The 26,231-nt window shown below is 35.8% G+C and overlaps 1 protein-coding gene across 4 annotated transcripts in view; it reads right to left on the reverse strand.

Moving 5' to 3' along the window:
* Nucleotides 1–26,231, reverse strand: part of CEP162 (centrosomal protein 162) — an 80,335-nt gene that overhangs the window by 34,155 nt on the left and 19,949 nt on the right. For all 4 annotated transcript variants that reach the window (XM_049896625.1, XM_049896634.1, XM_049896606.1 and 1 more), the window contains exons 6-20: nucleotides 25,948–26,015; nucleotides 25,316–25,434; nucleotides 23,385–23,415; nucleotides 22,642–22,758; nucleotides 19,671–19,865; nucleotides 18,353–18,434; nucleotides 15,512–15,791; nucleotides 14,366–14,627; nucleotides 12,788–12,924; nucleotides 12,298–12,525; nucleotides 11,643–11,783; nucleotides 9,584–9,696; nucleotides 7,456–7,561; nucleotides 1,839–1,965; nucleotides 326–489 (exon numbers count right to left, since the gene is read on the reverse strand). In XM_049896625.1, coding sequence (XP_049752582.1) covers nucleotides 326–489; nucleotides 1,839–1,965; nucleotides 7,456–7,561; nucleotides 9,584–9,696; nucleotides 11,643–11,783; nucleotides 12,298–12,525; nucleotides 12,788–12,924; nucleotides 14,366–14,627; nucleotides 15,512–15,791; nucleotides 18,353–18,434; nucleotides 19,671–19,865; nucleotides 22,642–22,758; nucleotides 23,385–23,415; nucleotides 25,316–25,434; nucleotides 25,948–26,015 — 2,170 coding nt within the window. The remainder of the gene's footprint in view (nucleotides 1–325; nucleotides 490–1,838; nucleotides 1,966–7,455; nucleotides 7,562–9,583; nucleotides 9,697–11,642; nucleotides 11,784–12,297; nucleotides 12,526–12,787; nucleotides 12,925–14,365; nucleotides 14,628–15,511; nucleotides 15,792–18,352; nucleotides 18,435–19,670; nucleotides 19,866–22,641; nucleotides 22,759–23,384; nucleotides 23,416–25,315; nucleotides 25,435–25,947; nucleotides 26,016–26,231) is intronic.

Raw genomic sequence — 26,231 nt, forward strand, 5'->3', positions numbered from 1 at the left:
CAAAATAAAAACCCAAATCAGTTATTTTAGTTACAGTATAACCTGTGAAAGCTGGGACCTGTGTAAGGCAAAAACCTGTCAGAGAAGGAAAACTCAAATATTTTCTACTAATAGAGAGCAATAGAAAAGTGGTAAGACTACCCTGTCAAAGGCGGAAAACTTTTGAGACCAGAAAAACAAGGCAGTCCTGTCGAGTTCTGGCTCTCACAGGTTTCACCGCAGCAGAGTTTAGAGTCTTGATGCCATGACAGGTACGAGGCTACGCAAATCTGATTATCAGGGACCACAAGGTTCATCTACAGAAATACATTCTGAAATAATATACCTCAAGTTTGAGCTTCTCGATTTCTTCATTTGCTTCTTTAAGCCGAACGGCATCTTTATCTAGAAGTTCCTGGTTTTCAGCATACCACTGTAATCTCTTTTGTAGGCGACTGATTTCTTGTTTATGTGTTTCTTCTAAAATTTTGATTTCATATAATTTTTCACCTGTAAGATAAAGTAACTCAATAGCCTGATTGTGAATTTTCAAACTATGGATATAAACTAACTTTTAAGATTCTAAATGAAAACCAATGCCTAAATAATGGAAGCATTATATAAAAAAAAAAAGGCATAAAATAGCTGATGTATACAATGCAGTGTCTAGTTTATTAATAAAGAAAATCAAGGGACTATGTTCATAACCCATTCTCAAACTCACAGCAAAGCTGGCTTAAGGAAAATTTTGATATTGTTTTCCCACTGACTTACATTACAAAAGTAGTTTCCACCAGAGAACAAATGTCGGATTCAAGAGATCACAATAAAAATATAAGAATGCCTATTATTATTTTAAAAAGTAACAACGGCAAACGTTAGTGAATGCTTAGTATGTATTATTTAATAGAACAGACTTTTATGATGGAGCCCTGGTGGCGTGGTGGTTAAGGGCTCAGCTGCTAACCAAAAGGTCAGCAGTTCAAATCCACCCAACAGGGCAGTTCTACTCTGTCCTACTGGGTCACCATGAGTCAGAATCAACTTGGGTTTGGTTTGGTTTTTATTATTATTATTCTATTTTACAGATGAGGAAAATATAATTTTCTTACAAATAGTTAAGAATAGATTTTATTGTACATATCTTACACTGGTGAACTCCTCATTACATTGTACAGGAAAGATCCTGACTTTAGAAAACAAGTCCTCCTGCAATCTTTCTTTCTAGCCCTGTGTTCTGTCATCTAAGGTCTAACCCACATGTGCACTCAACAACATGCTCATGGGAAACAGCTGGGCAGCCTTCATCCATTCCTTCATTTCCAAGTCTTACCATCTGCCAAGGCCCAGCTCAAATGCCACTCCTTCTTTGAAATCTTTATTTAGCACCCCATCTTTCTCCCATGTTTGTAAATTTTTCCTTATATTAAAGTATCTGCATTTTTGTCTCACTCCCCTTTGTTTTTCCTGGCAGACACCAGGCCACATTAATCTTAGTGTTCTCTGTCTACAAAACATAGTGCGGTGCCATTTGTTCATTTAGCAAACACTTGAGAGCCCACAACACTTCAGACCCAGGGATAAAAAGACAAACCTTGTCCCGAGGAAGGTCAGAGTCTAACTGGGAAGAAGACATGTAAAATTCCATGAATTCAAAGTAATCCTTAATTTTCTTTGGTCATGTTATATTTCCTGCTAAAACCAACCAGTGCATTAACTTCTTAATTACTGAATTTTTTTTTTTTTTTAAATACTTCTAAGATTACAATGTACTTCAAGGAATAGTATTCAGTTTCCACCAATTCAAGATTAGAATGGTTATGAGTAAAAAGGTAAACTGTTTCAACTCTGTGTTTTACCTGTAGCATAAGCAATCTGATCTTTGGCTTGGTCTCTCTCTTTTTTCATCTTTTCCAAGTCTACTTCAAGAGCTTGTTTGTCTTGCTTCAGTATTTTGATGTCTTCCAATAAACTGTTTTTTTCTTTCTTGATATTCAAAGAAATACAAAAGCAAATGATTTCCAATCAAAATAAAGTGTGGTATAGTCTCTCCTTTTTCCAATCTATCATAATACTGCTGCTAAATAATCTTCCTAAATTTTAGATCTGATTTTATCATTATGATGCCCCCACCCCCAAATCATTAATAGCTCCCCATAGCCTATGAGAATCAGTTCTAATCATCTTACTAGGGACAGTATTAAAGACCTTCCAATTTACTTTTCCAACTTTTTCTGCTATATGTTGGTCAAACTGGATGATTCACTAACTCTGTTGCCTGTATTCCTACAATAACCTATTAAATAAACAAACCCATTGCTGTCGAGTAGATTCTGACTCATAGCGACTGTACAAGACAGAGTTAGACTGCCCCATAGGATTTCCAAGGAGCAGCTGGTAGATTCGAACTGCCAACTTTTTGGTAAGCAGCTGTAGGTCTTATCCCCTGCACCACCAGGGCCCCAACCTACTAACTAGTGTGCCCAAATTAACTCCCACCCTCAGGGTCTACAGTCTATTCTCCTCACAGTAGCTAGAGGAATTGTTTTAGTACAGTTAATATCACTCTTCTGTTTTAAACTCTGACACCCCCCATTCCTCTAAAAATAAAACTTAAAGACCTTACCTTCAGAGTGTATAGAACCTGGCCTTTGTCCACCCCTCTGACCCCAACTATTACAAATCATCTCCTCTCTCCCTCCATCCTAGCCATAGAGACCTCCTTGCTGTTCTTCGAACATGCTAAGTACACTGCTACCTTAAGGTGTTTACATTTCCTGTCTCTTCTGCCTGTAGTGCTCTGCCCCCAGAGAGCCCCGTGGCTTGCTCCTTCACTTCATCAGGAAGGCCTTCCCTCACCACCGTACCCCTCACACCATCCGGGCCCCCAGTCACACTGCTTCATTTTCTTCTCACAGCACTCTTCACCACCTGACATACATTTATTTGAAAGCAGGGAATTAATTTTGTTAATCCTTGTATCAAAGTATGCATAAAAATATTTGGCACACAAAAATATGTTAAATAAATTCTCAATATGCCCTGCATTCTATGTTATTCTCAAAACCTTGAAGCACTGTGCCCCCATTACTCTGCTTGACAAAGTCATACTTATCCTTCAAACCTTTGTTCAAATGAGGTTATTCCCGATAAATCCCTTCCTCTGTGCTCTCACAAACTTCCACTGTACTTCGAGTATGGCATATGGCATTTACTTTCTGTTTTTTTATGGCACTCATTTGTTTATTTACATGCCTGTTCTCTTTATTATGCTGAAAGCTCTATGGGGGCATAGACTGTGGTTTATAACTACCTGTTTACTTTATGGCTTTAAGCACATGGCAGGTACTCAATAAACGTTATGCTGAACTGAACTCCTAACTGCTGAAGAAGCTCTTGGACTCATGGCAGTACACTTGGTATAGTTAGTTTTAAAATAAAAGAAATTCTTATACATTCAGTATACCATCTTACAATTTAAAATTCAGTCTTGAAAATAATTTCATTCGTAAAGAATTATATAATCTTTGTTTCTCAAAGCATCACATATTTAACTGCATTATTTCATCATTCAATTCTGTGTCATCTTCTGTAGGTCTCTTTTCAGGACAGTACTGAGTTTATGTTTTTGAATGTTTAGATAATCTTTCCGCAAATACCTCTTGTCTAATTAGGCCAAACAATTTAGGAATGCTTCCTAGCAATGGCTACTGCATGGCATTATAGAATTTGAGAACTGAAAGGAACTTTAAACATCTTGAGTTCAGTCATCCAAGGAGTGCCGGGATGGATGTCCACTCTGTGCCTGTATATCTCCAGGGACAGACAAGGCTAGTATGCCTTATATCGATCCTACGGGCCTTAGGGTTTTTGGCTAGCAACTACTTTGGTCTCCTTTTAAGTTATCATGCAGACATTCAGAGACATTCTGCCTGCCTCTCTGGCCTTATCTTCTACCGCTCTCATCCTTATTTACTCATTTCCGCCACAGAGTCCTCCGATCCTGTAAGGTAACAAGCCCGTTTCTGCCTCAGGGCTTTTGCATTTGCTCTTCCCACTGGCTGGAAGGCTAGATCTTTACATGGTTGGCTTCTTCTCTTCAGCTCTCAAGCATTTTCTCAGAGTTTCCCTGACCACGCTTCCGAATGCTGCTTCCACTCCTCAACATTATTCTCTTTTTAAAATTTTCTTCAAATCACTTACTACTATCTGTAAGTATTCCATTTGTTTACTTATTGCTAGAATATATGTTCTTAGATAGCAAGGTCCATGTCTGTCTTATTGATGTCTCTATGTCCAGTGCTTGGATGACTGCCTGCTACCTGGTACGTGCCTGATAAAGACTGACTGCACTGCAGTAAGCACCTTTCTCTTACCCACCCTGATACTAAAAGGAAACATTTCAGGATCTTAGCTTTTATCATGTTTCCATCCATACTTTATAAAGAGCCATGTAATATTTTAAGAATACACTAATTGGTATTAATCAACTAGGTACAAATTAGATGATATATAAGTCTACTTGATATGAATATTGTATTACAGATTTATTCCAGCATGGCCGATTTTGCTCTAAACTACTTAAAATCAAAATACCAAAGTGAATGAAAATATAGGTATATCTATACTCCTTTTTCCAGTATTTACACAAATATACAAATCTCCAAATAACTGTATTATCTTAAACTAACACATTTCTTTTTCATGATTTAAAATTTTCCCTGTCTTTGGCAGTTTCACCACAATGAAACTGGTGTTTTTATTATTTATCCTGCTCAGGATCTACTATGCTTCCTGAATCTGGGAATTTATCTCTTTGATCATTTCTAGAAGGTTCTCAGTTATTAACTTTTAAATATTTAAATATATATTAGAACACCTCATATTTCTTAATATTTTTGATATTTCTCATTTCTCTATTTTTCTGTTTCACACTGGGTAAGTTCCTTGGATCTATATTCCAGTTTACTAATTTTTTTTCTGATTTGTGTATGATCATCTGTTTAATAAGAAGGATAGCATGCTTAGTGAAGTAGAGGCAGACCCTCAATGAGACGGACTGACAGAGGGGCTGCAACAAGGGGCTCCAATGTAGCAACGATTGTTAGGATGCTGTGGGACTGGGCAGTGTTTCGTTCTGTTGTACACAGGGTCACTATGAGTTGGAACTGATTCGACGACACCTAACACCACTACCGTCAACATCTATTTAATTATTTCACTGATTTTTTAATTAGTAGAATATTTTATTTCAAGGGCAGTATTTTTTTTTCCTCTGAATTTGTCTAGTCTGTTTTTGATAATTTGTTCGTTTTGCAATTTCCTCTCATTTATTTATATCTTTAACCATTTTGAGCCTCTTTATTTTCCCTATTCAATAATTCTATAGGGGCTCTAATCTTGCTGTTTGTTATACCTTCTGATGCCTGCTCATGGTGCATTGCTTCTTGGGGTTTTATAATTCTGCATTGTGAACACTTAGTCAGTGGGATCTTATCTGCGGGAATACCATGTGAGCTGGGTTAAGGGCATAAACCTCCAGAAGTTGTTGTGCATTTGTTTCTTCTAGAGGTTATCACTGACTCGGGACTACTGTTTGTTATTTATTCAGTTTGAGCATGATCAGCCCTTATACAGGTTGTGTCAATTCAAATCCTAAAACTCAAAAGTGGCAGAGGTATCATTTATATTGAAGAACCAGTAAATCATGACACCAAGCAGAGGAGGCTTTTTCCCTTTCTACTCAGAGAGCAACTGAAGGCAGACAAACTTTCTTAACATTTAAGGACATGGTCCTTTGAAGTTCTGGTGTCCTGTCTCCACTTCGCTGTTAAAGCCTAAGCCCCTTGGTTGCTGAACTGGGAGCCTGAGGAACAGACACTTAACACTAGGTTTTCATCCCCTCTAAATTTCTGTCCCTAGAGATTTCCCATACTTTCTTGAGAGCTTGGTTATGCATTTATGAGGTGTTCATTATATTTTATCCAGCATTTTTAGGAGTTTTTAATAGGAATTTTCAAATTTCCTATTTTCTAGAAATACATGTCCAAAACAGTACTTTTAAAAGGTCACTAATAACAGGCTTCAAAGGAAGCTAATGGAAGGGCCCTTACCATGTTCTTCTAAGCCTTCAAAAACTTTAGCTGTATTAATTTCTGTTTTAACTTGCTAATTTTTGAGACCCATTGATATGGGGGCTCGGTCTTTTTTTTCCTTTCTTCTTTCCCTTTTCCCCCTCCCTTCTTTCTACCTACCTACCTATCTAATCATTCTATGCATATACACAAAACACACATTCAAAGACAGTTCTCTAACAGAGTCATATGTGAAGCTGCATTTTACATACTACCAAATCTTTTATACATCAGTTGTTAAAATATGGTATGTCTCAATTTATGTAACCAACTTTTTGTAATAAATTTATTATTAAAAAGTAGTATGCAATTGAAATTTTTCTAATTTACATAGTTATTCAAATAGATTAGAAGGGTTTTTTACTTTAGTGCTACCATTTTTTTAAAGTAACTGCCCTCCACAGGGCATATTTGAAAACGTGGCGGAGAACAAGGATTGGTGAGTGCTATCAGCACATAAAAAACCCTGGTGGTATAGTGGTTAAATGCTATGGCTGCTAACCAAAAGGCCGACGGTTCAAATCCACCAGGTGCTCCTTGGAAACCCTATGGGGAAGTTCTACTCTGTCCTATAAGGTTGCTATGACTATGAGTCGGAATCGATTCGACACCAATGTGTTTGGTTTTTTTTTTGGTTATAAGCACATAGCTCCTGAGAACAGCAATGATAAAAATCATGCTTAAAACAGAATTAACCTGCCACAAAATCCAAAAATTCCCTGACTAATTAATACTGCTTTAGAAAATTCTAGGCCAAACTCTTTATCATTAAATATAAAATGTTAATAAGTTATGGAGCAGCTATTACATTACACCTTTGTGTTGGCTGGGATATACATATATTTGTAAGACACAGACTCTCTCTGCCCCCCAGAAGTGCACAGACCACTAAGGAAGACAGGTATAAATCCAACCAACTTTTTAAGGTGAATAATTGCCTCGGATTTTTTTCCTATTGTAGCTGAACACCTCCTAATGAAGAATTTACTTGAAATACACATACCCTAAATGAGGTTATGATTCCTATATAGCTCCAGTAAGAAATTCCTAATGACATGTTGAATTATAAAGAGGATGCCATCTAAAACCAGCATTACATAGTTTCCTCTATATTAAGGTCACTATACATATGATAACTATTATACTAATTAATATGCTACATTAAGATCATATGCATATATACGCTGGATTATAATCATAGATATTTCATCTTAATCTTCAAATGGCATGAAATTTAAAAACAGACTGTATTCACAAATTACAAAAACGGATGTTTCACATACATGGGGATTTTATAATAATCTTTACTATCCTTAATAGTTAAAATCCTTATGCAACTTACCTGTGCCATTCGGAGTTCTGCTAACAGTTCTGTAAAACTCTGGTTTCTGGTGGGCTCTGAGTCTTCAACTACTCGAGACAGGAAACGACTTTCATGCATTTGTTCTCTGATTTATTTTGAAAACAAAAGATGTTTTTACAACGTACTGCTTTTAATATAAAATATTCATTTCTTAAAAATTAAAAACTCTAATGGACACTGAAACTACGTGTTATTGAAGATAAAAAAATTTACTCTAAAGGTTAAAATACTGAAAGGGAAGTATACTTTAACAGAAATGTATATGTTTAGACTAAAAGACTAGAAAGCCTAAGAAAAATAATGTACTGGTTAATTTATAATATAAAAGTATTTCCTCCCAATTCTCAGAGAAAAAAATAATGTCCTAGAAAATGTCCTGCGGTGTTGTATACCCCTTATCACATCACCATAGACCCCCGCTCTTGTTTTTTCTTTGCCAGTCTTACACATGGACACTAATAGACTAAAAACAGACATGGTCTACTACTTGGACACTGTTGTTGTTAGGTGCTGCTGAGTTGATTTCAACTGAGTGACCCCATGTGACAGAGTAGAACTGCCCCATATGGTTTTCTAGGCAGTAATCTCCAGGAGAGCAGAATACCAGGCCTTTTTCTTGCAGAGCTACTGGTTGGGTCTGAACTGCCAGTGAGCAGCTGAGAGCTAAACACTGCGCCACCAGTGCTCTTCTTTTTGTTGTCGTTTTTTCCACAGAGACATTATATAAGGAGTTTAGGAACCCATATAAGATCATCTAACCCAAATGTGCTAAAGAAATCATTTCTTTCATTGTTAAAATTTCATTTAGAGATACAGTTTTGGATCCTAGGACAGATACTCTCTTTTAACAGCTAGGTGGTATAAGATGTGATATTTGAAAATACTTCACTGAAGTGTCTGGAAAGAAAGCAGATGTAAATGCTTTCACGTACCAGGAACGTGCAGATTATCATGCTCAATGGGGCACCACCTAGCTGGAGAAAGGGGCTTTTTCTAATTTCCGCAAAGGTGCCCTCTGCTGTACCTGCTGGCTGTGTCTGCCAGATGGTGTGCCTTTTTCTATTTCGCATGAAAGATCAGTATGGTCTAGTGGCAGCCCTGCCTCTTAGCTCCTAAAGAATTATGTGAATAAATACGATGACATTCACAGTCAAAGAAACTTCTCCTGATAGCATTCCTACCAGTAATTAGGTGTTCACGTAGAATGACGCATATTTAGTCATTTTCTAAAAGAAGATAGTACCCTAGCTTGTCTGTGTTTGTGAGCTCTGCTTTTTTACTTCACTTAATATGTTAAAGTTGCAGACATTAACATCCAAAACACCTCTGAAATACGAGCCGTGATTCCTAAGTAGGTGCTGGTGTCCCATTCTTCTGCTGCAGCAAGAGCTGGGTCATAACAACTCATGGGTTTTCATTTCTCTGGAGAAATGCCCTCAGCCAAACAGGAACCCTTACCTCCTAGTCCAGGAAAATACCCTCCACACCCTTCATGGGGCACATCTCAGCCAGGACTGACGGGCTTAGCGTACAAAACGTTGCCCTTGCCTCAAGTGGGGACCAACCTTATAGTGCAATCCTGTCTCCAGAGCCTCCTCATGGGAGCAGAAAGAAGCCAGTCCCTAGCTGCGACCACTTTCTCGCCTAGCTTTCCCTTGCCCTATCTTGAGTCTCTTGCTCCCCTGCTTCTGAGAGTAGACTTCCAGTGATTCTCTTCAACAAGGATCCCTGCCTCAGCTTCTGCTTCTAGGCAACCTGACCTAAGACAGTAAGTGATATTACTTTTAACTGATGTTAATCACCTGGCTTCTTAGGAAATGCTCAAGTATACCAGGCTTAATGTCCAGTCGAGAGGAATACTGTATACCCGGTTTTCTGAAAGTCATGTCGAACTTAAATATGAGCAAGCCAAAAATTTTAAAGTATGTATTAGTCATTTAATGCCAAAAGAAAAATTCACTGAATATTAAAAATTCAAGCTGTAAAACTGTACATCAGTGTACAAATGTTTTTAATTCTAAGAGAAAATGTGTCATTATTAATATAACAATAAATGCTTAGAATAATTCTAAATATATTTGATTTTAAGAATTTAAAAAAGACTCACTTTAAGGAAGCTAACTCGCTGGACAAACTCTGGTTTTCCTTGAACATTCGCTCCTCATTTTTCTTGTTTTGTTCTTGGAGCTCTTTCACTTGATTATACAATCTTTCATTTTCCTGTTTAAAAATAGAAAATTACATTTTGGTTAAAAGTCAGTTGTATTTACATATTATAATATCGCAACAGGTAAGTCCTTTAAATATCTTAAAGATCTTATAAATTTCTTCAGTATTTAAGCAAAGAAAATCTTTTCAAACACATTGTATTATCTCAAGAGAAAACTTGGCACGTAAAAATGACTCTTGCCAAAATGTTCAAAATGCTTGCTTGAAAAAAAAAAAAAGTTGTAAAAATTCCCAAAGCAAGATCCTAATGTCAGTATAATGCACTGGACTGCACAGGAGTAAATGGGTGACCAGCTGCAGGAATAACCACATCCTGACTGCACAGGCCAGGGCGGAAGGGCCCAGTGAGACCGTTCGCACCCTCTTTTTTGTGTTTGGCTTGAGAGAGAAAAATTATGGCTGGAGAGACATTCTATAAGGCTGGCTTCTTCTAGTGGTGAGGTAACTAGATTTAGCAGCAATGAATGCTCATGCCTGTTTCTGAAGCCTGCCTTAAAGGTGTTTCTGCCAGTTAAGGCAGAGACTGACCAGACCCATTTCACTGTGAGGCCTGAGCTAAAGAGTAACTCAAACAGTTGAGATCAGAGGGAGAAGGTATCTCTTTAATGACTCCTAACAATATTTTCTGTTTATGTTAATATGTAAAAATGAAGTGATTGTTGTTTAAATAATGTTAATGGTTAATCTAAAAGAGGCTTTATACTGTAATAGAAAGAGAATAATCAGCTGGATCATGTGCTAATTACTTCGCTCATTAATCTCTTTAAATGTGCTGAAACCAAGGACCTTTGAGGATCTAATGAAAACTATGGACTATCTGACCCACGTCTGGCATAGTGCCTAGCACAAAGTTTGTGCTTAAATATCCGCAGAGTTAATGAACCCTCAGAAAAATATTTACATACATAAATTTTGTATTACCTTTGCCGGAAGAGGTTGGCACACTTATGGGTCTGTGGAATACTCCTTTTAAAAACACTCACTCTACATGGCAAGATCAGAACAGCAGGCCAAGTTTTGAAAGTTTTCACTAACTCTAGGGCACTATGAGTATCCTGCAAGTACTGCAGTACTCTTTCATTTATAGCAAATGTCATAGTTACTGATGTGGCAATGCTTTCCCTGGATGTTACTGAGTGATAATACTTGTCACTAACAGGCTCAATGCTTAGGCTATGGTTGTCAAAAGAGAGAACTGTAATGAGAGAGAAGGAGAAGGGGAGGGAAGTAAGAAACAAGGAGTTTGGGCTGGGAGGCGAGGAACTAAGATGAAATCTCATGCTGCAGACCACTAAACCTGTCCTGGCTGTCTGTCAAGTCAGCATTACCGAGATTGCCACACATCACAAGTGCCTACCTTCTGTAGGACACAGATTTTCTCACACTCAGTTCAATTTTTTTTCACTGCCAGGGCACTAGCAATTGATTTCAGATTCATAGTCCTGAATATAATATTAAAGGTAGCTAATATTATCTATTAAAAGGCATTTTAGAAAACTAGGACAGTTTCAAAGGAACATGGCTATTAAACATAATAACAGGCAATATTCATTGATTAGTTACTGTGTGCCAGGCACTTGCTAAGAGGTTGGTTTCCTCTGTCTTATATTAATTTCACAACCACCTTAAGACGGAGGTATTTTTTATTATTATTGATATTCACATTTCATGGATAAGGAAACTGTCTTAGAGAGGTGAACTGATTTGCCCAAGGCTGCACAGTAGGTGAAGGAGCAAAGATTCTTTGATTCCAGAATCCATGCTTTTAATGACTTTAATTCTGCCTATGAGAAATGTGTAAACTAGTTAAATTATTATTTCTTCTTGCCAGAATTTCCATTTCCCATAAAACAAAAAGAAACATTTTAATAACATTCATTTTTATAATCCTCAGGATCTCAGGAACAAGCTCACAATGCAGTGAAGAATTAACACACCTGTTGATATCCTTGAAGAAGTGTCTCTTGTTCCTGTATTTCTTTTTGGATTTGCTTCAGTTTTTCTTCAGTGACAGGATCAGTTATTTCTCCAAAATGTAGCCATCTTTGTTTTTTGTTTGCTTCTTCAAGGCTACTTAACTTTGAGAAAATGCAGAAATTGTTTTATTTGGGGAAGAAAAGGAAGAAGTGAGAAGTGAGGAAGAAAAGAAAACTCAAGGTGTTGTCTTATAATATTTGCCACACTGGAATTTCATCTAACACCAACTACAGTTAATCAGTATAGTGATGTTTTGTACTGATGGTTCGTTTAGGGATGTAACTCAGAAATACTAACACTGTCATTCTCTGAGTCTAGACCTTCTACAATTCTTTCTGAAACTTTGTTTTCTTTGAAGGTCACAAAGAACTAAGATTTGTTTTAAAAAGGACTGCTAACGGAAGAAAAGGATTAAAATGAGCCAATTTAAATTTAGACCCTGCCCCCCACCCCAGGCTTCAATTTAGGCTGTCCTGCAAGGCAGTACTGTCAGAATCAAGTCTCTATTTTATACAGCAAGTATGTCAAGTCAAACAACTCCAGGAATAGAAGGATGACAATGAATTTAGCAGGGAGTACAGATTCTTTTTCAATCAATGAAAGATTGTGTAGTACCTTTGCTTGAAGAATATAATTGTCTTGATTTAATTTGAAGAGTTCTTTTTCCTGTTGTTTCTTTAGTTCTTCCATCTTATTTTCCAGCTCTCTTTCTTTATCTGAGAATGTGACTTTAATTTGCTCAATTAGGGCTTGTGCACCCCTCCATTTTTCCTCTGCTTCCTGAGCTCTTCTAAACATAAGTAATTCTGTCTCCTTGTTCCCACCAGAGTATCCTAAGGAATCCTTTTAAGGGAAGGCATTTCCTCATTATGGCAGATTTACATGTAATATTAAAATACAGGTTGTTAGGAAAAAAACACACAAACAAAAATGACATACTATTATATAAGAGAGGCAATAAATGTTTATAAGGGTGACTAGAATATCACTCTTGAGGGAAGAGAAATTTCATGTATTTTTTATATTTCATTATTTATAATTTCATTTAAATATGATTTTAGAACATAAAAACATTACAAATATTTATTTGAAATTCAATACCTACATTCGGAAACTGAACACAGGAATCAATTTGTATAGGATCTTCAGACTTCTCAGGAGTAGTAGCCAGGCAACTTTCAGTTTTGGGAGCTGGTGTGCCCAAAGCTGCAGGCTTAATGACTTTTGTTCCAGATAAGATTTCTAAATATTGTAAACAATAGATAACTCATCAAAAAACTCATTGAGAGCACCATAAATGCAAACAAAGTTGAATGTATATTCAGCAATTAAGTAACAATAAATAAGTATGAATACAGTGGGAACACTAAGATAAAATGAAGAGCTCAAAACAAAGCACAGCTGTTTGACTGTGAAAATGGACAGTGCATTCAGAATTGCCACCTGTGATCAGCATTCTATTCAATTTGACACAGATGCCTAATTGACCCAAGACTCCTGTCAAATGACATGGAACTAAATAAATGCAAAGAGAATGTGAGCTGGGATAACCTCAGGCTTTATTACTTTAAATAAATTATTCTTTCAAATGTTCACAGCAATAATAACGCATTTCCAAATGATCAAAAGTAGCTGATAACTTTCTGAAGCATTTTAGTTCAGATTCAATGTGCTTTCAAAGCGCAACTTTTCTAAACAATGTATGTCAAGATATAATAGCAATAACCAAAAAAACCCAAACCAAACCCAGTGTCATCGAGTTGATTCCAACTCATAGCAACCCGATAATAGCAAGAGAGTAATACAAATTGCAAGAAGATTTTATAACAGCCAACGTAAATTTGATTTTAAAATATTAAATAATACTGCTATAGTACTCTGGTAACATATATTAAACCAGAAAAACGTGATTAATGTACATTCTGGTCAAGTTTTCAGGTACTTTGTAAATCCCCAAAACAGCAGAGATAATTCTAAGGGTAATATATTATTCAGTTAATAATAAAGAATGTTTAAGGGAAATACTTAGATGAGAACTTAAGGCCCACATTCAAATACTACAGGTCCTGAGTGGACCATTCAATAAACATTATTTGATTGCCTCAGCCTTGGAGGTAAATGAAGAACCTCAAAATTTATATTTTTAACATAATTTATTCAAAATGAGAATTTTTACAATGTAAAGTTTATTTTTTTCCATTAAAAATGTAATAAGAAATACAGAAAAGTCAAAAGAAGAAACAAGTCACCAAGAGTCGTTCACTCAAAGATTTCTTTTCATTCTTTTCCCCAGGCCTGGACACGGAGAACTTTTCCTTACAGAGTTGTGATCATATTTAATTGGTCTATCTGATATAAATAAACTTTCCAGATAAATTCCTTAAAACATTCATAAGGAATTGTTCAAGTCATTATAAAGGAAGGCATTAACCTCCCAAATTACTGGGGGTTTATTAATGTGGCCAATGAATGGGGTGTGATCTACTAACGTTGTGATTCTCCTTAGGACCTGGCAGCTGAGTGGCATGTTGTTCCCAACCATAGCTAAAGTCTGCCAGTTCTTTCATACCAGAATGTCCTCTTCCTGAATTCTCAATTTTGATTTCTCTCAGTGGGCTAAAGTCGTTTTTCAATAATGGCACATGTGCACTATCAAAATTTTATGAAAAGAATATCCGATTACCCTTTTTCCTAGCTTGATTTGAGGTGGGAACAGATCTCAAGTTTTTGTTCTTCGTAATGTCCTTTGAAGTTTTCTTTTCAAGAGTAGAAAACGTCTTGGATGGTGAATTGGGTTTGCCATAGCCTGAGCTCCTAACTGATGCATATAATCCACTCTGGGGTTTTCTTTTAAGTAAAGGAGGTGCACTTCTAGCCTTCTTATACAGCAGCTCTTTACCAATTACAGCCCCTTCTTCTCTAAAACTGAGTTGAGATATCAAAGTCTGTATACAAGGAGAAACTTGTTAGTATTTAAATGAACTGCAATTATAGTTGTAAATGAAGATGTAACAGCTGGCAAAACTGCAGTGACATTAAATAATGCACTTTGTAGAAGGCAAACCACTACAGTAAAGTTAAGTCTAATTCACTAGAATTTTAGTATTCTGAAGCACAACTTAAAACAAAGGAAATATGGCCAAATAACAAAATAAGTCTGCCAGATGTATAATTACTAGAATGAACATGGAGGAACATATTTGAAAATGACTTAAAATATTATCTTTTTCCTTCCAGACTTCTCAAGATGTTTTAAAAAATTAATACCCTGCAAAAAAAAAAAAAAAAAAAAGTTTTTTTTTTTTTTTAGTATTGCACAAAGAAAACTAGAGATGACTTATGATAAACACATAATTAAAAACTATAAAATACAAATAGGATATTGTGATCACTGAAACGATAAAGCAGAATAGATCAAGACTAGAGGAAAAAGAAATAGTGAAATATGTTTCTTCATAGTTGCTAACAGCATTCATATAAAATGCCATTTACTCTTGCAGACTAACGGAAAGACTGAACAACAGTACTACAGTGATGAGTAAACTTTATTTTCTTATCCTATCAAATTCTGGTCTATGCTTACTGAAGAAAAAGAAAAACGTAAAGAAAGGCTTCTAAAAGAAAGCTAACTCTATAATGGTATTCTTGAGTTTGGGGACCTGAAGATGCCATAGTACGTATCACTTATAAGTATCCAGGATCTGCTGTGGAGGTTGGTATGTCATCAATCCCACTAGCTTAAGAAGACAAATTTATAAATAATACTTACATACTTAGATATAACTTAGTTTCTCAATATATCAAATCAATTCAGAGTATAGATACTTACTTTATTAATTTTGTCATCCTGAGGTAATAATGAAGGATCAACAGAGAGTCTTCTCCTCAAAACATCAAGGTACATTTTATCTATGTGTTCTTCTGTAGCAGTTACTCGTGGACAGCTATTTTCTATACCTTCATTTGCTGTCTTTTGTAAAACCACATTCTCATCATTTTTGTCAAAAAATTGGTTCACGTGGTGTGGCTCTTGAAACTCAACATTTGAGTTTGTCTTAAGTAAAGGGCTAACAAATTCAGTTTCTTTATTATCAGCCAGTATTTTAGAGCTACGGAAGAAAGCAGGAGAGAATGAACCCTGCATAATGTGTGGCCCCTCAAACTGCAGTTTTTTTAACATCTTTCTACAACTATTCAAATTAAGTTATTAATGTTAAATACATTATTTACAATTCTGCTTAACAAAGTACAGGTGCATAGTATCACAGAATTGTTTTTAATTTCAAATAATCTGAATGCAGTAAAGTACAATATAAAGAATTATATGATAACTCTCAGGTATACTTTAAAGAAAAGCCGAACCAAACAAGCTGAGAATGCTTTCGTATAAGAAAAAAATAAAATTAAAAAAACTTAAATTAACTTTTTGTAATATAGCTTTCATCCATAGTTTCTTGTGAAGTCAACATGCATTTGAGACAGGGAAAATGTTTTACATATTTCGAAAAGAAACTAAGAAGCAATTACAATTTATGCCAATGAGACACAGAGTATAAAAACTAAAAAGTACAAATTTCATCACAGTACATACTAGCAGTAGGGTTGCTATGAGTCGGAATCGACTCGATGGCACTGGGTTTGGTTTTTTGGTTTGGGCATATACTAGCAAATTAAAAACAAACAAAAATCATTAGGATTTTGAAATAAAATAATTCCTGGGGTTAAAAATACTTTAGGTGCAATGTAACATTTCAGACAACTAGATAAATGGGGAATAAAAACATGGAAACTATCCCAAAGGAAACATTCCTTTCCTTATGGACTGGTTGGATGATGCATGACAACCTTGAAACCATGTGTTGATGACAGAAGAGGCTGGATCCCTAAATGACTGTGTAGAGCAGAGCCCCACTCCTGCTGACCCATGGGGGACAGTGATGTGAACAGGAAATAACATTTTTGATGGTGTTAAGCTATAGTATTTCAAAGATTATCTGTAACAGAGATTAGCATTACTTATTCTACAGCTTACTAAAGGTTTTTTAGATACAGGTACTAAAGTTCATAAAACTGATATTTCTATAATTATTGTTCTGTATTTAATATCAATGTACTTGTTCTCAGTTTTTAAACACAAATGTAAAAATCTGTTTCAGAATTCACATTACTAAAATGGTTCCACTTACACCAACAAAGACAAAAGATGTTTAAGAAAATTTCTTTAGAAACATGAACATAACCCCAAACTGCAACGATGAGGAAGCTCAATCTGTCCTTTAAAAGTACTAAATAGCAGCACTACAACTCAGGGAAGAAACACTAGATTTGGCATTCAAGTGGACGGATTTTGGTGTAAGCTTCACTTCATCCCTTCCTCTCAACTGGTACATATGTAGAAACAAGGCCAAGAAATCACTCCAAGTGGATTTACACGATGAGGCTATCGTATAATGAACAAGTGACTACATGAAAGAGTGACAAGCTATTTTACGGAAATATTTCATGTAGATGAAGGATTTGACAATATAAATGGTTAAGCACATGGACTGCCTATGTTCCTTAGGCAATTTATTTAACTTCTTTAAGCCTCAGTTTTGTTATCCATGAAATGAAATAATAACAAAATATACCTCATGGAGTTGCTATAGGATTAAATTAGATAATGTACGCAAAGAAATTTGCAGTTTCGGGCCCAGAGTAAGCATGTGATAAAGGTCAGCTGTTATTATCACCATCATCATCTAGTTCTCATGAGAGCTCCACTACTCAAGTGGGTTTACCTCAGTTTCATCAGCTGGGGAGGGGGATAAGACCCCTGTCCTACTTGTTATGAGAATCACGTGAAACGCTGGATGTGCTGTGTAAGTGCTATATACATGCAAAGTGTTCTTATGACAAGATCTTGTGATGCGCTACTCTGTTGCTACTCTGTGTTGGAGGATGACAGCAGTGTCCCACATGCTTCTAACAAACCATCCTAGAACTAGAGCACTTTCACACAGCCTATTTCTTTTGTGACCAAAGAACTGATCCTGTGAGAAGAGATGGCTGGTCTGAGACAAAGTGCTAAATGAGCTCGTTTATAAAAAAAAATAAATCTACAACTGATATACAAAATAAAATTCATGTTCTCCCACATCATCTGAATCAACTGTCTCTGAGCTATTTGAAGATGAAGAGATAGTATTTTTCAGTGAAAAGCTTTAAGACTACTTAATGGCAGCAACTTTTTTAGTACCATACATTTATTTTCCTTTTAGAAAAAAGAGAATTTTGGTACATTAAGTAGGGACTAATATGAAAAGAAGAAAACAATGACTCATAGGTAGATTCATGTAAGTGAGTACCCGTCGACGTTAAGTTGATTTTGACTCATGATGACACCACATATGTCAAGAGGAGAACTGTGCTCTGCAGGCTGTTCAACGACTGATTTTTCAGAAGCAGATTACCAGGACTTTCTTCTGAGGCACAGACTGGAAGCCCCCACCTTTTGGTTACAGCCAAGCATATTAACTATTTGTACCACTCAGGGATATAATACCACACATTAACCATTCACTGGAAATGTTTATGTAGAACAAATTATTCTGCAAGTTTCTAATGACAAAATAAGAACAAATAAAAGCTCAACCAACTAAACAAGCTATATAACATTCCAAACTCATACCTGACAGGTTGTAAATCAAAACCACTGACCCCAAAGGAATCTATTCTGATAGGTTTCATCAGCTCTTCTACTGTGGGCAGATCTAAGGGGAGAAAAAAGTGAAAGTAGCTACTAAAAATGTATAAAGTGCTCAAAATAATTAGCTCTAGGTGTCTCTAGTTAACATAGTTAACAAAACTCCATATGCAATAAACTCCATTTCTACCGTAAACTTACTTGTGCTAGGCAAACTTCCTTTAATATTTTGTTTGATAAATGTACGCCAAATATGTGTGTGTTTACTCTTCTTTAGTGTTAAAAAGCAAAGCTATCACTTTGACGACTACGGTGTGCCTGATCCAAGCCACGGTATTTTCAATCACCTCATATTTATGCAAAAACTGGACAATGAATAAAGAAGACCAAAAAAGAATTCACACCTCTGAATTACGGCGTTGGCTAAGAATGCTGAATATACCATTGACTGCCAGAAAAACAAACAAATCTGTCTTGGAAGAAGTACAGACTGAACGCTCCTTAGAAGCCAGGATGATGAGACTTTGTCTCACATACTTTGGATATGTTATCAGGAGGGACCAATCCCTGAAGATGGATACCACCCTTGGTAAAGTACAGGGTCAGCGAAACAGAGGATGATCCTCAGTGAGATGGACTGACACAGTGGCTGCAACAGTGGGCTCAAATACAGCAGTGATTGTGGGGACTGGGAAGTGTTTCGTTCTGTTGTGTACACAGAGTCAGGAACTGACTCAACGGTACCTAACAATAACAACATACATAATATGGATATACATGTGGACATACATGGGTGTGCATATGCACATATTTTTTTGATAAGTGTATTTAGTTGATCCCAAAATACTGTTCTCTATTTGAAAAACCACTGTAATACCGTATTTTTTCACAAATAATGTGCCCACACATATAATGTGTGGCATAGCATGCTTACAAAAATATCGTGAAGGGTTTGCACAGTTGGCAAAAAAATGTGTAATGTGCACATTATTTGTGTGATATGGCAAATACATATATTATATATATGTATACATGAAAAAGAGTAAAAAATATGAAAACACTTAAGGGATGTCTTAATTTGATCAAGGCCTATTGAAGGAGGAACTGAAATTTTATCCCATGTCTGCCTCTAACTTTATAGTGAAATCAGCGTTTCATTTTGAACAAACCCTTTAAAATAGTTCAGAGACTGAGAAACAATCACCACAGTAAACTGTATTTAAATCACGCTACGCGGAAAACTGTTCAGAGAGGGTCTCAAACAATAGAACAATAGTATGTAAATTTATTATTAAGCTTTTACCAGATTCAGTAGTTGAGTTGTTTTTTGAGGACTCATCGTCATTGTCTTGAGGATGATCTTTCACGGAGTTCTTGGTATCTTCTACTGCATTATTCTCAAATCTTTGTTTGTCTGTATCTCCCAAAGAATGGGCTATATGATGATAAGCCTGCTGTAGGGCTTCAATGTCACTATTGCTTTGTCCATAAGAAATACCTGTTGAAATCAATGTAATCTCTAGGTATAATTATACTGCAAGTGCATGAGAAATATAAAATGCTAATATCACCCCGGCGGCCCAGTGGTTAAGAGCTTGGCTGCTAATCAAAAGGCTGGCAGTTCGAATCCACCAGCTGCAACTTGGGAACCCTATGGGGCAGTTCTACTCTGTCCTACAGGGTCACTATGAGTTGGAATTGACTAGATGGCAAGTTTTGGTTTGGTTTTGGTTTAACATCACCCCTTAATCTGTTAGGAATGGTGAATAAGGCTGTAAGACAATGTTGCTGTTACGTGCTCTCAGGTCCATTTGGACTCACAGTGACCATAAAGGACAGAGTAGAACTACCCTATGGGGTTTCCTAGGCTGTAATCTTTACGGGAGGAGATTGCTAGGTCTTTTCTCCCATGGAGCCACTGGTAGATTCGAACTGCTGACCTTCTGGTTAGCAGGTGAGTGCTTAACCATCATACCACCAGGGCTTCTTGTAGGACAACAATGACATCATAAAGGTAGAGTTATACACAAGATCAGGTACTATGTAGCTATAGCCAACTAGTATGAAATTGGAGCAGGCTCAATAATTTTTTTCAGCAAGGTGAGATGACATAGTGGCATCCTGATGTAGCAAACTATAAAAAATTGACTCCATTAGTTATTGCCCTCTTTTTCTACTATCTTTAACCAAACTCTCTGCATTAGATAAAACTATTCTTAATTTTTTCCAAATTGATTTATTCCTTTCAAAGATTCTACCTCTCCCTTCACACTGCTACTCTCTCTCTGCTTCCCCGTGCCATCAAACACTTTATAGTCTGCCTCTCTTCAAATGTAATGCCCTCCTCTGACTTTGCAATCCAATACATGTTCCAACATCCTGCTAATGCTCCTTTAATAAAATCAACTTCCTAATGGTCAAGTCCAACAGTTTTTCTTTTTTATTGTGCTTTAGCTGAAAGTTTACCGCTTATGTTAGTTTCTCATACAAAAATTTATATATAGTTGTAATCCCTCTAATGTAGCAGCACACTTTCCCTTTCCACCCCAGGTTTCCCGTGTCCATTCAACCAGCTCCTTATCCATTTCTGCTTTCTCATCCCCCCTGTGGACAGGAGCTGCTCATTTAGTCTCCTGTATCTCCATGAACTAAGAAGGCACACTCTTCACGAGTATTATTTTATGTTTTATAACCCAGTCTAATCTTGTCTTAAGAGCTGGTTTCAGGAATGGGTTTAGTTCTGGGTTAACAGAGAGTCCAGGGGCCATGTAACATGGGGTTCCTCTAGTCTCAGATCATTAAGTCTGGTCTTTTTACATGAATTTGAGTTCTACACCCCACTTTTCTCCTGCTCAGTCACGGACTCCCTGTTGTGTTCCCTGTCAGGGCGGTCACTGATTGTAGCTGGGCACCATCTAGTTCCTCTAGTCTCTGGCTGATAGAGTCTCTGGTTTATGTGGCCCTTTTGTCTCTTGGGCTAATATTTTCCTTGTGTCTTTGGTGTTCTTCATTCTCCTTTGCTCCAGGTGGGTTAGGACTAATTGATGCATCTTAGATGGCCGCTCGCAAGCTTTTAAGACCTCAGCTCAGCACATGCTTTCATCATGGCAGATACAGTCAGGTATTAAAAAGCAAATGAGTAACATGTCTTGGTGGGAAAATCATGTCTTATAGTTTTAATTTTTTTACTTTTATATTTACATCAAAAATGGAAGTGGATGAAGCAAGTCACTGCCTAGAAGGGCAGTGACAAGGAAGAAGAGATCTGAGGGGACTCCTATGGTTTGGGTCATGTTTTGTTTCTTGATCTGGTTGCTGGTTACATGGGTGTGTTCAGTATTTAAAAATTTATTGAGTTACACCATTATGATATATGAACTTTTCTATACTGTACTTCAATTAAAAAAAATGCAAGCAGACTTTAGAGCTGGTTAGTGTTTTAACATTGAAACTAACATTTCCCATTGCTCTTTTTTCTAAACATTCAGATTAGTTTAGTTGACCAGTATCCTGAGACTGCAAAGCATGCTGATTAGAAGGTTCCCACTTGCAACTATGTATGTGATAAATCAAGAATTGTTTTTAATCCTATACATGAAAAACAAAATATACAAATACAGTGGAAATCTGGTGGTACTATAACAAGTATCTATAATTGCTGATTTAAACAATTTCAAAAAAGCATTCTTGTTCTAATTTTGTAAGTAAATATTATAAATGTAAACATATTTATACTGATAAAATACCACTTTAAACCATATATAATTTCCATATGATATTTCAATTGGAGATACAGGCTTCACTGCTTTTAAAAAAAATTTGAAAAGGCTTTGTTTTACAGACCTTTACAACCTTTAGAAAAATCTGGTTGGCCCTATGTATTTCAGAATTTGGGGATGTGACCTAGCTTTTTCCTACAGAAAGGGAACTGTGGAAAAGCACAGTTAAGACTGAAGTCCCATTTCTCCGACACATGACAAATTTAACTGAATACTCTGGAGAGGCAAAGAAAGTTAATATTTGCCTACAGTGTATACTTTTCATCAACACTATTCACTCATTTATTAAGAAACGTTTATTTAAAAACATACTTTATTTGGCCCATTAGCAGTAAGTGCCACCATTAGCAAGGTCAGATTATTTAAATCATTAAACTACAGTAGAAAAATGTGAGATTTAAAATTCTTAGTATCTCTAAAATCCCTAAATATGAAGTCAGTTAGTCATAAAATATTACACAGTTAGAGAACAACCAGTTCTTGAAGCACTTTTACCTGTTCCTGTCATTTCATTATTAGTCATCTCTGGTGGGGCCTGTGGCTTACTTGCTGCTTTATCCTGTTCATCAAGGTTGACATCTACAATGGAGTCTAATGAATCAAGCAGCACAACTGCAAGAATATAAAGGGGAAAATAACTGGAATGTAGAGAAATTTGTGTGACTCTTATTCTAATATTATTTTAATCATATGCAATGTATATAAAAACAAAGATAAATGTTTACTTTGTGTGTGTGTGTTGCTGTGCAGTTGATTCTGACTCATAGCGACCCTATAGGACAGAGCAGAATTGCCCCATATAGTTTCCAAGGAGTACCTGGTGGATTCAAACTGCCGACCTTTTGGTTAGCACCTGTCGCTCTTAACCACTATGCCACCAAGGTTTCCAGATAACATATATATATATATATATGATTTTCTTTTTCCTATATACAAGAGAGTAGGTTAACATAAACATACATAAAAAAACATATCTGTGTTTTATACAGATCTAAGGTGCATTTATATTTAAAGGCAAAGACCCTAAGAAAACTAACAACAAAAATATTCATAAATATAACAGGATGGATTCAAGATAGGCATAAGAAACATATTATTAAGAAAAGCTGTGAATTTTAATTCCTTAGGTATATTTATAAACAAAGATAGCAAATTACTCAGAATTACTTAAATGGAATTCTAAACAGATCATTCTTGCCAACTAAATATATGAATATATGAATATATATAATATTTACCATTAGCCAGCATGCCAGTTTTCTCTTCTTCCTAAAGTAACAGAAAATGATATGATTTAAAACCGAAGCTATGTAATAATACCACAATGCAAAAAGACATAAAACTCTGAAAATCATTTGAAAAGATGAGGACATGTGCTTTCTAAGTTTCTTTCACCACTCTCATTCACCAATAATGCTCCAAGACTAGAGACTATAGCTCTGAAAGATCTTCTAAAAGTTTTTTCAGAACCTTGGCAATTACCAGCAATATATTTAGACCTTAATAAGCCTTATTTAAAGCTATGTTGTTATGTGCCATCTATTCACCTACATTGGTCAGAATTTCTCATAATTTTGTAACTCCAAAAAAACATGGCTACTCTCATTATAACATCACAAATCACTTTTGCCTTCTTGTTCAAAATTAAAGATCAAATGTAACTTGTACTATTTCAGCTATATTTTGAGAGACAAAATTTTCAAAAAGATCAAGAACTTACCAAATGTATTCTTGGTGAAATAACACTTCTAGAAGCAGCAGAACAGCTGAAGTTTATTGTCAGTACTATAGGTTCTCTCAGAATGTTTTCTAATTAGTATCACCTATATCCTCTATAAAGTGCTCTGGTGGTGCAATGGTTAAGCACTCCACTGCTAGCTGAAAGGCTGGGCATTCTAATCATCAGCAGCTCCGTGGCAGATGTGCTCCCATAAAGATTATTGCCTAGGAAATCCTATGTGGCAGCTCTACTCTGTCCTACAGGGTCACTATGAGTGACAGCACATAACAACAACAAATATTCTCTACCAGGATAGGAAGTTTGTACGATCCTTCCAAAACAATACAGTTTCAATTCGTTTCTATTTTGATTCTTACCCAGAACTCTACTACATTTCCACATTTAGGTTGACACATTTCTACACAGGATATATTTTCTTAATATACTACATACACTACTGTACTCAACAACGATTGTAAGGATGGGGCAAGACTGGGCAGTGTTCTGTTCGGTTGTGCACAGGGTCACTATGAGTCAGAACCAACTCAGTGGCACCTAACAACAACTACTGTACTTTCTACTGACCTATTCATATTTAATAAAATGTTCTAATTCCAACCATAAATCCCATTAAATTTCTAAGGATACTTATCAGATCACATTAATCTTCAGGTGTTATTTTCAAGGTCATCTTCTTTTATCCCCCCAAACTAAGTAGTATATAGATACCCAAGGGCAAAGTACTTGGTGGATTTAAAAATGCAGGCATTTATTTACACCCAGAAAGTTTTTCTCTCTTCTATTTAGAGAGCCTATGATGTCACATAAGTTCAAAACATCTAGTCCCAACACGCAGCTCCAAAGAGACTATGTCCAGATCAAAATCAATATAATAATTTATAATTGCCCTACTAGCTACTATTACATAGCTTCAAAGGTCAGTTCTATGTGGTAGTCACTATGTAGCAGTAGTCCTTAACAAGCCATGGTAATAACTGAGAGAATTAGAGTACAGCACCACTGAATGTAAACACGATAATGCAATTATCTTTGCCAAGTATGTTGCAGACAATAATGCTACCACTGGTATAAATACTAAGGAGGGTATACTTATTTTACTTCACAAGGACAAGTCCTAAAAAAGAAAAATGTAACTCAGTATACTTGTTAAAAAATTAGATTTGAGATGTTAATTTTCAATTTCTGAAGCCTAACATTAAGAAAATTACTTGCCAAAAAATCCCTTATAAAATCACCGACCTTCACGAGTTTTCATGAAGCTTTACATGAAATTGACATTCAGAGTTAAGAAAATGTTTAACTGGGTGTTAAAAGATGAATAACTTGACAACACTGTGTAAGACTATGAAGAGCTCCATATTTCAAGCTTTGCGTATTTCAACAGCTAGCCAAGTTGACGAAGCTGTAAAACATTTCATTGCTGTATACCTGTTTGGGTACATTTACTTTTTCTGACTGGGGATTTTCCTTGGAATGACTCTCTTCTTCTTTAGTAGCCAAAGGTGCATCAGTGTCCTCTTCCTCTTCAAAATCATCACTGTAATTTTCTGATGAAAATAAATTTAAAAAATGCAAGGATCACACTGTCAAAAAAGTCAAATTCCAGAAGAAGATTGCTGATTTCCAAAGGAGAAAGTCTGCATAAAAATAATTTCATGAAATATTAACATAATGATACCTTTGAAGATTGTAATTTTGGGGGAAAAATTTAATGAGAATTCAATTTACAAGATTATCTTAGGTTTTTTTGACTTTTTGTACTTTTACATAGTTCTCAGAGTTTTACATTTTAAATCTTCCCACTCCCAAAAAATCAGATGGTTAAAAAACAAAAACAAAAACCCAAACCTGTTGCTATCAAGTCAATTCATTAGTGCACTTTTAATAATCTTAGTAACTCAGATTGTGACTTCGGTGATCCCACTCTACCTGTCCAAAGCTACTTTAAAGACTATATGGTTTGCCTTTTAATTATTTTTCTCTTACCAATGTCTTTATCACCTAAATTAAAAACTATGTATTTCCGTAAATATTAAAAACTTTAAAACCAGTGAAATTACCTGCCAGTTCTTCATGTACAGTTTTATTCTCATGTCCATCTTCAGTTAATTCTATATTGGCTTGATTACTAGAAAAACATTCAACTTAATATTACAAGTTAATACACTTTTCATGCAATCCTTTGAATACATTTTTTAAAAAAATCCCAGAAATCGTATCTTTCTTCTTAAATACTATTGTTCTATCAAAAGTTAAGCATCTGGGTATTAGAGGGAAAATGTTTAAAAAATAAAGGCTCTTCAAAGTTTAAGACTAATTCTAGCTGTCAAAGTAACGCAAAGAA

This window comes from Elephas maximus, chromosome 1 (assembly GCF_024166365.1).
Source record: "Elephas maximus indicus isolate mEleMax1 chromosome 1, mEleMax1 primary haplotype, whole genome shotgun sequence".
Lineage (NCBI taxonomy): Eukaryota > Metazoa > Chordata > Mammalia > Proboscidea > Elephantidae > Elephas > Elephas maximus.